Source organism: Chrysoperla carnea, chromosome 1 (genome assembly GCF_905475395.1).
Source record: "Chrysoperla carnea chromosome 1, inChrCarn1.1, whole genome shotgun sequence".
In the NCBI taxonomy this organism is placed as follows: Eukaryota; Metazoa; Arthropoda; class Insecta; order Neuroptera; family Chrysopidae; genus Chrysoperla; species Chrysoperla carnea.
Window position 1 is genome coordinate 42052190 of NC_058337.1, and position 15304 is coordinate 42067493.

A 15304-nucleotide genomic window follows, 5' to 3' on the forward strand; every position below is an offset into this window, starting at 1 on the left:
AATCATATGATAGTTAATAAAAGTGATAGTTAATTACCCTTTTAAAATATAATAAAAAAGGAGAGTATATTTCAAATTATTTACAAATTTGCTAAAACTTTCAATTGAAGCTTATTGATTGATTAAGTTTTGATGCATGTTTCATAAAAAATTGGTTTAATTTGTTTTTAAATTTAAACTTATTTTTTAGTATTTTTTAACGTTGTCTTTTATAAAATATACCTACATGCAAAAAAATTTACTTTAGACGTAAAAACAAATTATTTATTTGGTTCTAAATTGCATTACTCAGTTATTTATTTTAATAAACTAGTTAATTAAAATTTATTTTTATTAACTAGTAATTTCATTCATTACTAAATTTATAAGTTTATAATAAGATTTAAATGTTAGTAACACTTTAAATATACACAATTTTGTTACATATAAATCTGTTTTTTAATAAACCATAATTCCTTGTCCTTACCTAGGGAATTTGTATAAACTGAGAATGTCAGGGAATATAAAACTCGCATTTTTTAAAATTATTTTTAAATAGAAAATTTAATCGAAAAAAAAAGTCGGAAGTGAAAAAAAATAGAGAGCCCCAGACGAATAACTTTCCGTGACATATTAATTATTATATTTATTGATCGATATTTTTTTAATTTCAATTTTATAATAAACTTTATTTTGTATAACTTAATATATATTCGACGTAAAGAAGGTATAGGCAGAAGTTTTCTAAAAGAAAAGCTTATAATTACTGTGTATTAAGCATACACTTAAAAGTAAAAATGATCCTATAAACATTTTATGTTTCCCTCTTAAATCCAAATATCTGGGTCAATATTAGACTTAGAGAACTGGTCTATTCATATATTATTTTGTAAACGATGTTCAGGTAAACATTGTTTGTCAACTACTTTGCTTATTATAAAAATATTAACAGAGATCAAGAGACTCTAAATTTATATATTCGATATTGTTAGCGGTATGCAAAATTTTGCTACTGCATTTTTATTTTTTACCTGCTCAATTAACTTAATTAAGCAGCAATTTGGTTACCTATCTGAGAATGAGAGTAAAAATGCAAAATCTTTATTATTTTTGATATATGTAGTCTGCGCGAATAGCTGTGAAAGGATGATAAAAATAACTGATAGTTTTATTAAGTTATTACGACTTGATTAGCCACATCCCTCATGGAATTATTTCAGTTTTCACTGAACTAGCATAATAATTTTCTTATTGCTCTGTACAAACCATCGACTTGCTGTAAAAATATAGATGGTAGTAAGAACATATCACAAATTTATTTCAATATCATGCATATGTTTTAAAAATGCACTCCAACACGCTGATGAACATTCATGGAACAGCATTTCCATGTTGAAATTATTTCAGAAAATTTCTATTCTTATATACACGTTATGTATGAAGATAATTACGAAGTTATCAATTTACATTCTGTATTTTAGTTTAAATAAAAAATGGTTTTTTTTTTATTATGAGTCTATTCTGTATGTATTATACATCAAAGAAGCTACAATAGTATTGTGTGTTATATATAAAAGTAAGAACGAGACGCAAAGTTTGGTTATTGTATAGTATTGTTTGTCTATTCATTCTTTATATTCATTTTGATTTTTTGATTATTATAATAATGATAATATTCCACAAGTTGAAGAACCGATTAAAAAAGAGAATCTATTAAGAAGGAAGGCTGGAAAATATTTCGGCGCCAAGAGGCAGTGTTAAAAGTAAGACAAAGTCACATGCATCAACTAGTAGTAAATAAAAGAAATAAGAAATGTATGATCTATTAACACATATTTAAGTCTATGATTACTACAAAGAACAATAATTATTACAAATATTTGCTTGTTGATGGTAACATTGCGCTAATAATATTTATAACTAAAGATTGATAAAATATTACGGTTGGTACTTTTGTTTATACCTATATAAATGTCGATACACATAAATACAAATACTACGACAAATGATCACACAATTGTGTGTATACGTTTTTAAATAAAATGATAATAAACGTATGTATCAGACATAAACATACATGTATTCAGCACGAGAGATAAAGATGACAATATATGATGTAAGTGTACAATATATTCTCGATGAAATTTACTACTTATTCCGCCATAAGTAAGTATTATTTTTGTAGTACCATAATAGTAACATAGAGTGTGCACATGTGTGTATTCGTTTATTGTGTTTATGCGCACACCCCAAGGTGCCAATGGCCGTCGTAATGCTTAATATGCTATCTGTTTACTTTGTGTCAAATGTGTTAAATAAACTTTTATAAAAAAATGGTAGGATTTTTGTATATATTTTATAAAAATGTGTATTATTTAGAAAATTATGAACAATTGTTATTAAATTATTTAGATTGAATTATGTTTTATGTTAAATAATGTGTGTTCTATTATCATTTTCAACAAATTTCTTACATCAATGTCTATATTTTCTATACCTTATAACATAACATCTAAAAAACATTTAAATAACATTATTTTACATAACTTTTTATGTTGGTTTGTATGTTAATTTTAATTTTTATGTATAATTAATTAATTTAATTGTTTATTTACAAATATTAATTATTTAAATATAATATAACATATTAACACATATATACATATACGAGACAAACGTATTAACATATATAATACAAAAATTGTATCATGTGTCTTACATGTTTTTGTTTCAATTTTCAGATGTTTTGGATAAACAGATGAATGCAAACATAAGAATACGAATCGACAGCCAATTGGAATTATTTGAAAATATAAATTTGAAGAAATTTCAAAGACGTATCCAAAATATGAAGTATTTACGTTTACAAAACGTGGTGATTAAGTGATTTGGTGGTGAATTTAAACAAATTATATGTGCTAGTGTCAACTAGATTTTAATTAAATAATTATTAAATTTTAATAAAAATATATTAAAAATGTTCGAATCGTATGTTTTGTTTAATATTATATATGATACAAACATGGGTTTATTTGAATATGGATAAAAATATTACTTAAAATTCAAATTAACTGTATTTTTAAGAGACAAGTTGTGTATAAAACTGTTAAAATCAGTGTATGAAAAGTGATTTTTACTCTTAAATGCACTCTTATTATTATAAATAAAACGTTAATTCGATAGACTAATATAATTATCGAATACAGTTTTGTTTATATATTTAAAAAGTCAAATTAAAAAATTCGATTTATTTGTTTTTAAATGAAAATTTTATTAAAACAAATTGTGTTGTGGGGTATCGCGTGTTTTAAACATTGGATACCTCGAATATTTTTAATACAAAATTATTTTAATAGATGTATTAAAGATGTCAGGTAATTCAACAAATATGAATTTAAATGCAACAAATCAACAAAACATTGTATTAAATCAACAGAATTTAATTAATCGCGGTAATATCATTGTAAATCAAACACAAAATACACAAAATTTAATATTAAATCAAACAAATATTATGCAAAATTCACAAAATATCATCTTGAATCATTCAAATCCACAAAATATTGTGTTGAGTCAAAATAATTTATTATCAGCAACAAGCCGTCCATTATCAACAAATAATAGTAATAATAATGGTATGGGTGGGGTGGGTGGTGTACAAACAACTGGAGCTGGGGGTGCTACAACAAAACAACAACAAGCCAGTCCAATACATCACCCAAGCCCATGTCAAAGCCCATACCAAATATTTAACACGAATGCAACAATGATTGGTTCAAATAATTTAAGTTTAATTTCGAATTTCCCACAAAATGTTGCTACGAATGCGTTTACAAATTTTCATCATAATCAACAATCAAATAATGGTGGTAAAAATATAACAATGAGTGCAGCGGCTGCGGCTGCAGCTGCTAATATTATTGCTGCACAGCAATCGCATCATCAACAATCAACAATAATACAGACAACAGGTGGTGCTGGGGTTATAAATAAACAACAGTCAACAACACCGAACTCAATAAACACAACATATTCAACAAATCCAAGTCCGTTGTCGAATCAATCGATACATTCGCCATATTCAAATCAAATATTGAGCCCTTCGTCTAACATTAGTAGTGTACAATCAACGTTAAAATCACCGGTGCAATCGCCGTCTCCCGTACATTTACGCCCAACTACACCGCAACCGTTACCTTTATTGCAACAAGTAAGTATTTATTTATTTTTTTAAATATTTTTCTAAGAATATCTTGTAAAATCTATGTCACAATAAACGCATGAATTTACATAAAGTATATATGTAAAAATGTGCGTTTTTACAAACGTAATATACTGCTACATCTCTCAAGATCTTAAAATATATATACATTTTTTTATATACCACTAACGCACCAGAGACATAGCGTACTACAGATTAAGAAAACTTGGAAAATTTTATCCTTTTTAACACCTTTAAATTTAAGTGTACTCGGTTGAGATTGGTTTGGAAGGATCATTCCGCATTTATGGACGATGGTGAAACTTATATCCATGCAAAAACTTCTAGCATTTGTAAAAGCTCTTAAGGAATTAGGATTCGAAACTTAGAATCTACCTATACTGGAAGCCTTAAGCTTTGATAGAATCTTGTACTTTCACTTTTGATTTTTCCTCTTATAAACTAAACCCCCCCCCCAATTTATTTAGCCCTAGAGAAGCGAGTGATAAAACACTGTTTATGATTGGCTCCTTGGTACCACACGATACAGGAATTGACAATGTGATTTTATAGTCAAAATCATACAAAATTTATTAGAAATTTGTTTCAATACTTTTGAAAATAAATTTTGAATTTCTTGTCGGATATTCTTTTGAAGATTGTTAAGTACACCAATCTAAGGCGGTTAAACCGAGCCATCTTATGCGGTAATTGTCTGACTCTTTGCGTGTTTGGTGTTTAAATTATGTGCCTGCACACATCCGTCTTGGATTTGTGCAGTTACAGCGGCGATGTTCTCAGTAAAAAAGGAGCCTCGGAGCTGTTAACCTTTACTACTGTCCCTTGTTGGATCTGGCCTCTTCGAGTGAATGGTTGAACGCTTAATCGAGGTGAGTGATTAAACGCCGTACTGTTTGAAAATTTGCGGGTAGATGATCTTAGAATAGGTGATCGAATTATTTTTAAATTCGAATATTTAATTAACTCATAAATTGGATACGAAAATTAAAACCGTATAAATGAAGTGGAAAACAAATTTATATTCTCTATTCGCACATATCACTGACATGTGCAAAAATGAAAATGTATCTAATAATGTATTTCAAAGTCAATTTTATTGCAGGGTAATGCTACAACTGTGAACTATCACTTTCATCAGTTTTTCTTTCCAAGGTCAAATAGTTTTTAATAACGTTTTCTATAAAAAAAAAAAAATTAATTTTATTAGGAAAGTGATTATTCTTTATCAAAGAAGTTTGTAGCCATTATTTTTTCTCCTTTTTTGAAAATAAGGCCTTACTAAACTATGAATAAAATAAATAAAACGAAATTAAGCTGTTGAACTTTTGATATCCCTCTAAGCATAATAATTCACACATTTATATTTTATGCATTTTATAATATATTGCATTTCAGAAAAAAATTAAAAGGTAGTATATAGTAGCTAAAAACTTACCTAGTCAATCGTTTAAACACCCTGTATATATTGAACAAGTTTCAATCGATTGATTCATTAAAAAAGTAACATTTTTTGTTCTTAAAATGTTCTTAGACCTTTTCCGATCGTCGTAGCAAATGACTACTCCTCTCACTCTACAGAGCAGATATCTAAATTCTTTCAAGTAAATTGAGTATTTAAACAGCTCAGAATATCGTACACGTAAAAACTAAGAGCGTTCACGACACTGCATGAGTTATTATCACTACACCTTGAATAAATATCAACCAATAACGTGATAATTTGAAAAATAGTATAAAATTTATTTTATATCGCTTCTTGTCTCCATATCCTGTGCCGAGGTGCTAAGGGTCCAAGCATTTTAGCCTAGGCCCAAGAGGTAAGAACCCGTTTGCGGTACAGTAGATACAAAATTTCCATATATGAGTTCATAAAATCTTCTAACAAGTCAATTACACTCTTCCGCTCGTCTGTCCGCTGTCTGTTATCACGATGACGAAAAATAGTGTGCTTTACGCATTAAAAATGATTTGATGTAGTATTTCATAGTTCATATATTGGTCTGCATAAACGTATTTTGCGTATTTTAACAATATTAATATCATTGATACAAAATCATATGCAGGGTATTTAAAAATTAACCTTGTTAACTGTTATCTTTACTTGTTAATTATTATTATCAGTTTTATAGATCAGTATTTCGTATTGATTATCTATAATAATATTTGTTATTTATTTATTTTCTAGACATTTCAACAAGTTGCAATGCCAACCGCAGTGATGACATCCGGACCAAATCATCAACTTGTACAAATAATACAAGCATCAAATAATAATATTGTTGGCTCATATCAAAACCATCATCCAATACAATCTATTACACGCCAATCGATCATAGCTGGTAAGTTTCCAAATCAAATAATATACTAGATTTAAATTTTATTCTAAAAGATTAAATTAAAAATAGAGCCATCTTTAAAATGTTTTCCTGGCTTTATTTTTTTTAATTCATAATAAAAAAGCTTTTTGTACCAGAATAACAAATTAAAATATTTAAAAAAAATATTTTTTTTACCGTAAGAATGTTCTCTGTTTTAAATGAGCGCCAAAGTCAAAGAAGAATTGAAATTGTTAGGTAGCATGAAGCGATCCTAACAATTTTGAAGAGAGGAGTATAAAGTAATCGTTTTTATTAATTTTAAAGAGAAAGGTACAAAGTAGATCAATCACTCCTAAAAATCAGCCGTTGTCATTTCCGAAATATTTTCAATCTAATGTTTTTTTGCTTAAAAAATCTCTTCTTCCTTTTGAACTTAACCTTGAGATATTGTGTACCTAACTACGGAGTATCTATAAATCGGCGAAAATGTTAAATTATCAGGTAATATTATTAATAGGGAACTATCCAAAACTTTTGGAAATTATCCTACAATAATTTGGAAATTATCCTACAAGAATTCTGAGTACCAGGGATGGCGAACCATTGGCATGTCATTGATGGCACGTGACACAATATTTTGGGTACGCCACGGATCACAAAGTTCAATATGAAGTATTATATTACGAACGAACGCGTGCTCGTTTGTCATTGTAGTTACATCCTGGACTACAATTGGCATTTTGAAACAATTGCAAATCCGTTAGTCAAAAAAGCGAACCAAATCAAAAGGAATTAACTGCAAATGCAATGAAAAACAGAAATAAACAGTAGGTGTCTATGATTATATATGTTGACAAAAATTGTCATACGAGCGCGACAAGTTTCTCGGTTGCAAATGCCACTATTTGGTATAAAAAACCTTATCGGATGGAAAGTTTTTAAAGGAAGCCTGGCTAGCGTGCGGGTCCTCACATATTGATGATTTCGATAATATATATAATTCAATCAATCAAATGATACAATGATACTCCTTTATCCAAAAACACAATAAAAGAAAGAATATTAAAACTGATCGAAAATGTAACAGATGAACAAAAAACTGACATTCACTCGTTCCTTTTATATCGCTATGCCTTGACGAAAACACTGATATCACTAAATTGTTCGTTAGCAGTTTTTGCTCGATATTGCGAATCCTAGACAATGATTTATATCACAAACAAACTTTTTATGATTTTTTCAATTTTACTAATACCTTATTTTTGAAATTTTATCGGTACGTTAAAAATGATAACAAAAATCAAATTCATTTGAAAATTAGATGAGTAGTTACCTTTCCAAAATAGGGTTTCAAGAATAAGATAATCCTGTAGAAAATATTCAACTTGACGAATGGTGAATGATTCAACTTGACGAATGATGAATTCGATTTTTGTATTTTGTAGGTCAAAATTGCTCTATATACACCAAGTTTGCTTAAATTCCAAAAAAAAAAGATAGAAGTGGTTTGTGATTTTTTTCAAAAAATCGAGAAAATTTTTTGCCTTCAATTTCGATAAAACATAGTATGTAAGATAATTTTGACCAAAAAAATATAAAAACCTTGTTCATTTGACTTGTTTTGTTGATGTCGTAAGAATTGCTATACAATGAATGATTTTTGGATACAGTGATTTTTGGGGTCGATTTCAGACAATTTCTTATAATAAATTTGTCTATATAATAAATTTGTCTAATTATCAAATGAACTAAATTTCCATTTTATGCCTTTTGAGTTATACTTTAGAAAAATAAAAACTGAGACAATTCTTTGTTGTGGGATATTTTTGCAACTTTTAAAGTTAAATTCGAATAAATTACAAAAAACTGAATGCAAAATAAAATTTTAAAATTGCAATTTTGTTTAATAGGATAATTGTTACCAAAAAATAATCATTTGACCTTTAAACGTAGGTTTCCAGATAATGATTGAAATTTCGTAAAGAAAAATACAAAAATAAAGGTTATTTGGTCAAAATTTCTATCTTTAATGACGATTTTATTTAATGAAAATTGTATGTGTGTAATCGGTATGAATCAGGAAAGTTGATGGTTGTATAAATCGGCACTATTGGATAGATGCCTGATACTGAATTTGCTTCATTAAAAATCAATCTGTTAAATTAGACATAATTTGAAGTTAAAAGTATTAAAGATTATAGTCATCTTCCTTGCGAAACAGAGTTATATACAGAGTCTCTATAAAGATTCACAATGCGACGTTCATTCTATAAAATTCCCTTTTTGGCTAATTAGGAATTATAAACGTCCATATTTCATCTTCACTTTGGTAAAAGTGAGGTACAAATTCTTGACAAAGTGAGGTACAAAATTAAGCCGTCATCATAATTTTTATCTTTACTAATATAATTAATTAACTTGAATAAAAATTTGTGTACAGCAACCCCAACAGTCTCCGGACAACATATACAGCAACATCAACAACAACAACATCATCACCATCATATTCAACAAACAACAAATGCAACATCAATAGTTAAAATCAAACAACCATTAAATATATTACCAAAACCACCATCAAATCAACAACAACAACAGCAACAGCAACAACAACAAACCCATCAAACAATACAACAGCAAACTAGTAATATTATTACAAGTAATAATATTGTAAATAGAAATCAACAAACAACAACTAGAAATCAACAGCAACAACAAACAACAACAATACAAATACAACAGAATAGTCATCACCATCATTCACACCATCATACCACGAATACCAGTGGTCCAGCTAGTGCGAATAATGCAACGACAACAGCTAACACGGCTACACCAATTGTGTTACCAACAAATCATCAAGCAATATTACAAGCTCAGGGTGCTCAAGGACAACCACAAACATTAGTATTAAATTCTGTGAGTTTATTTTTATAATTTTCATTATATATTTTGTTATATTTTTCAAATTTTATTAAAAAATTTAGCAACAGAGCCCCATCACTAAGGTCATATTTCACTCTAAATTGATGCTTCTTGGTTGAATTTTATTGAAATGGGAATAAATGCTTTTTCATATAATTGAATGTATGAAATATCTAGAAAAAGGGCAAAAAGAGACTAAGGAATTTGCATTATTAAAAAGTACATCCTAGATATTAGCTCAATTCACAAACAAATTTTCAACCCTTTTCTCAATTTGATAAGACTATGAAAATGAAACCGCGAAAAACGATAATATTTCGACATAAAAAAAAATGTATACCTCCGACAAATTCGTTTTTTTTTCTCAAAGCTTTCTCTAAACTAAAACGATTTTAAATATCGTCGCCTCTTTTTTAGTTGTTTCAGGTATGAAACCCAAACTCGCTCTTGAAACAAAAAATCGGTTCATCCGTTTAAGAGCTACGATGCCACAGACAGAAAGATTAGGAAATTGACACCAACGAAACTTGCATATAAATTTTCACACACACACAAAGTAGTCAAACTTATAAGATCCCTGTTTGGGTTCAGGGGCTAAAAAAGATGTAGAGAGATTAGGAAATTGATACCAACGAAATTTGATTGCATATTGATTTTCAATCGTTTAGCTTAATTGTAGTATCAACAAGTAATATTAACGTGTTCCTAATACCCAAAATATTGTTTTGGTGTATTCTATCACCCCCTTGATTATTGACCATTTATTTTGATACATCCTATATATGTTTATTGTATATGTAGACATATCGTCCCCAAAATCACATAAATTTTGTCCTATAGATTATTAAAGGAATTTATAAGGCCCTCACGCTGACCTTCAATAATGTAATATGATATTTTCGGGGTGAACATGAGTAATAACTAAGACGACTTTTTTGCTTTTATCTTATGCTTAGTTTACCTGAATATTTATTTCAAATTTTAATTAATATTAAAACTAATCTATTATCTCTTCACCCGTCTCTCTACTAGTTTTCCCGTTTGTGCGTATATAACTCAAATACCACCAGTCAGAGTGACATGATTATTTTTTAGTATGGGGTAGATTAACGGGTGTTCGCTTTTTTTTGTTACGGCGTCAATGTCAGGGATGTACTAACTTAATTTATTGCCTAATATATTTATTTTACAGGTTTCGTAAATAAGATAACAATTTTCAATATATTTTTGTTTTAACAGATGCCAATATTGGTACAACAAAATACACCACAAGGTATACAGCTGGTATTACGGCCAAGTACACCAAATAACAATGGTGGTGCAACTTTACAACAATTAACGTCAAATAATCATCAAATCAATCGACAAAATTTGATATTGCAACAACAAGGTGGTAATTCTTCTCAACATCAGCAACAACAAACAGTATTATTACAGCATACACCACAGCAATCACCAGCTGGATCACGACAAACCACTATACAACAGGTAATTTTATTTACCAATTTATTTAATGCTACATGTAGGCCAAAATAGTGCATGCAAGACAATAGTGACGTCATCCTCATTTACGAAAATTTGATAATGAGCTTTTGGTTTTTTAAAATTTATCTCAGTTTTTTTAAATACACAGGATAAAAAAGATTTTAAAAAAAATCGTCAGCAGCGAGCTACATCACTAAAGTCACATTTCTCTCTCATTTAATGTTTTTAATTGTTGTTTGCATAAAAGAGGAGCTGTATAGGAACCTAACTTCATTTACAGAGAGAGTGTGGGGTAACGCAGTCTTAAAAACCGCGAAACATTATTTTTGGAATAAACAAATTAATACCCTCAAATGGCAAATCGATATTAAACCAATTTCAATATGATTAAATTACACAAAAAACTAGTTCATTTGACGACTAGAGAGAGAATAGTTCTCGAGATAGCGTCAACAATCTCTCCAAAATATAATACTTCGGGCGATACTATAGAAAATACTCGAACATTGAGCCTGATTTTTGAATTTTTTGTATAAAACTGTATGTATCATGTTTTATCAAATTAGTAAAACAAAAAGGTGATAGGTGATATTTGATACCTCTCAAGAAAATTTTAAAGAAATATATGACAATTATATTGCCTCCAATTTTGATAAAACTATATTATCTTAAAGATCGATTTCTCGGATTCAGGAAATTTTTCTGAAAATTTTTGTATATTAGTCAAATTCACTGAATTTTCGTGACTATTCGGTCCTAATTAACAGAGGTAACAATTTTTTGTATTTTTAAGTTTACCTATTAAGAAAATAAAAACCGATAGTAAATTCTATGAAGAAGAATCACAAAAATGTTTATTTGGCCTAAAATTTTCCTTTTTTTCTTATGAAACTTCACTAATTCTCTTAATGATTATACCGGAAAGTCGAGAATCATTAAGGAGTTTTAACATTTGATTTTATCTTGTGATCATATTCATTTTGTTATATTTTTATAGTTCTCACACTTTTAACTATGAAATAAATTTATATAGGCAATGTAAAAGTATATGCTGCATATAAATTACTGCAAATTTTTGGAAAGTTTGCCGAAGAACAGCAGCATAAAAGAAAATAACTAATTTAAAATAATTAATTTCTTCTAGCCGCAGCAATTAGTTCGTGTATTAACTGCAAACGGTATGATACAACAATTAGCAACACCAACATTTATTGCAATGAATGGTCAACAATTAAACATACAACATTTAACAAATTCGATATTACAACAACAGCAACACCAGCAACAAGTACAACAACAACAAAATACAATTATTGGAAATGCTCAACAAATAATAAATGCGGTTGCAACGAATACAACACCAACAATGTTATCAAGTAATAATAACACAATGACTATGTCTATAAATGCTGCAGCGGCTGCAACAATGACGGTGGAACAAGAACAATCAATACAACAACAATTAACATCATTGTCATCGTCTATGTCATCGACTACACCTACAGTTGTTACCGCGAATAATAATCATTCGAATAACACGACGTCTGCTTCAAATAGTGGTGCTAGTTCAACGTCTTTTACAGCTCCGAAAAAGAAACCAAAAAAGAAAAAGAAAATTAAGGAGACAAAAGTTGATTTAGCAAATTTAATGAAATTATCAGGTAAATTATTTTATTTTGTAATCTCTAGAGTTATATTTTGTAACATAAAGAATTCAAGCCCTGCCTGATTGTCAATATGCCAAAACTTAATTTATTAATTAGGTTGAAGGACTCGCTCAGCAGTGCCAACATTCAATCGAAAGATCTATGACCAATCCTTATTAAAAACATACTAATCACTCTTAAAACTTCGGTTTGAAGCATTTTGATGTCCTTTTCTGTCGCTTCTTCCAGACGTCTTAGAAAATTTTAGATCAAGATTTCTTACGTTAAATAAGATAAATTACAAGTTGAGACCAAAATTTTGTTTTATTTTACCATGTTCCTTGTTATGAACAAATTGTAACTAATTTGCTTATTTTTTAATTTAATAACAGGTATAGGTGACGACGACGATATATACGATACAGATGTTGATACAACCAGTACAACAAACACAAGTACCAATATTATGAATGCAACAAGTTTACCATCATCTTCAACAATGACAACAACATCAACAATAACAACAAGTACAAATACGAATAACAATGGAAATAATAATAGCAACAACAATAGTGTTATTATCAACAATATAAATGCTATACAACAACAAATAAAACAACAGACAAATAACAATAGTAATAACAAACAAACAACAACAATTATAAGTACACCAAAACAATCACCGCAACAATTTCAATCACAACATGAACAACAACAACAACAATTCACATTAAATACAACAAACAATAATGAATTATCAAATTTGTTAACATTCCCATCACAAATTGGTAGCATACAAATATCAGCAATTACACCACCACAATCACAAGCAACAACATCAACAATAACAACACCAACAACAACGAAAACATTAACAAACACAACAACAACATCAACAATACAACAACAACATCAACAACAAAACAATAACAAGAGTAATGTTATTACATTACAACAAAAACAAATGAATAATAATTTATTATCTCAACAACAACAACAAATTAATTTAAATAATAATATAACAACAATACCAACTCAAATTGGTAATATACAAATATCACAAATAACACAACAAACAACACATCAATCACAACCACAACCACCACCACCTCCGCAACAACAACAACAATCTCAACCACAGCAACAACCACTTGGTGGTTTTAAATTAGCAATGTCCGAAGATGGTCGAATTTTATTACAACATGATCCAACGTTACATCAAGATATTCAATCACAATTATTGTTGCAACAATTGTTTGGATTAAATATAATACAACCACAACAACAACCACAAATAATACAACAACAACAAGCACCACCTCCTCCACCCCCACCACCGCAACAAACACAACCGTTATTGTTTAATGAACCATTAGTGCTGGCACCAAGTGGTATAAATGGACAATTCATGTTAAGTTTAACACATGAACAATTGGAACAATTAAAAACACAAGCAACGAGTGGTGGTGGAACACAACATCATCATCATCAACAGCAACAACAACAGACAACAACGCAACAAACAACACAATTTAATGGACCTACGTTTATTATAAATAATAATTCGAATACAACAAATCCATTAAATAATGTTGTTACAAATGGTACGGCTGCGAGTGGTAGTATTGGTACGACTATTATTGGTTTAGGTGGAGGTCCTACAACCAATATTACCCAACAACAACAGCAACAATTTAGTCATATAAAACCACAACAGATACAAATACAACAACAACAAATCATACAAACACCATTGCAATCGCCAATACAGCAACAACAGCAGCCACAAAATGTTATTGGTAGTACGGCAGGAAGGTAAGTGAAAAAAGCGATTTTAGATAATTTTGGGTAGGCAAATGTGGCATTGATAATGTAAAATAAAAAGTTTCTGAGGTTTTATTAAATAAGTAAGTGGACGAACCTTTTTTGGTTAGAAAGGAATAAACTGAAAATTTGTAGGGGTACATTTTAAGTAGCTTTTTTTATCTACTCAAACTACTAATTAGGGAAAAAAATATTTTCCTTTTATTATCGGTGTTCAAGGTAGTTTTAATTCAAATTAAGTGAAGCTGGTTTCGTCCGCTAAACTGCCGTTAATAACTAGGATATCAGGAGCTGAAGATACGACAATAACAATACATTTGGCCACAATTCATTTGAGGCCAAAATGTGACACAAAACCAACAACCGCCTTGTTGCTCACGGAGTGAAGACAAGGCTGGTGTTAAGAGGCGGGGTAACTTGTGAGAAAGGTGGTGAAAGATTTAATATGGTGCTATTTGTTTTTAAAATTGGCATTGCCCATTAAGCGGAAGAGTAACGCCTAGGTGTTTCATCTAACTTCATCAAATTTGAACTGAGAGTTCTTTAAACATTGACAATATTAGCGTTTTTGTTTCTTAACTGGTAGTTTAAGTGGGCCAAAAAAATATTAAAATGTTTGTCCATATTACCTTTTTTTCTATTAAGAAATAGAGTTCCCTACCAAACTAAAAAAAATAAGTTTTTCTTATTTTGGCCAAAGTAAACTGGGTTTTACTATCACATTTACTACCTAAAATTAATCAATGAAATACTAATCATACTCTATTGTAGCAATACAACTGTTAACAAACAACAACAACAAAATAAAACAAGTGGAACAACAACAATTGTTAATAATACAAAAACAACAATGAATAAAAGTAATAAAGCAGCTAAAAACAGAGCAAATAAAAATAATAATATGA

The 15304-nt window shown here is 29.1% G+C and overlaps 1 protein-coding gene across 1 annotated transcript; it reads left to right on the top strand.

Annotated features, from left to right (window-relative positions):
- Positions 1-3346: 3346 nt before the first annotated feature.
- Positions 3347-15290, top strand: LOC123305077 (homeobox protein 5-like). Its single transcript, XM_044886692.1, has 8 exons — positions 3347-4189; positions 6387-6540; positions 8960-9438; positions 10684-10932; positions 12074-12590; positions 12968-14390; positions 15171-15228; positions 15282-15290. The coding sequence occupies exons 1-8, from the start codon at positions 3347-3349 to the stop codon at positions 15288-15290; spliced, it is 3732 nt and encodes a 1243-aa protein (XP_044742627.1).
- Positions 15291-15304: the final 14 nt, after the last annotated feature.

What these genes read in the sequence shown, in the direction of transcription:
- LOC123305077 (XM_044886692.1), top strand. Translation starts at nt 3,347, where the DNA reads ATGTCAGGTAATTCAACAAATATGAATTTAAATGCAACAAATCAACAA. An exon ending in AAACATTAGTATTAAATTCT is followed by an intron (nt 9,439 to 10,683) that starts GTGAGTTTATTT and finishes TTGTTTTAACAG; the next exon opens with ATGCCAATATTGGTACAACA. An exon ending in AAATTTAATGAAATTATCAG is followed by an intron (nt 12,591 to 12,967) that starts GTAAATTATTTT and finishes ATTTAATAACAG; the next exon opens with GTATAGGTGACGACGACGAT.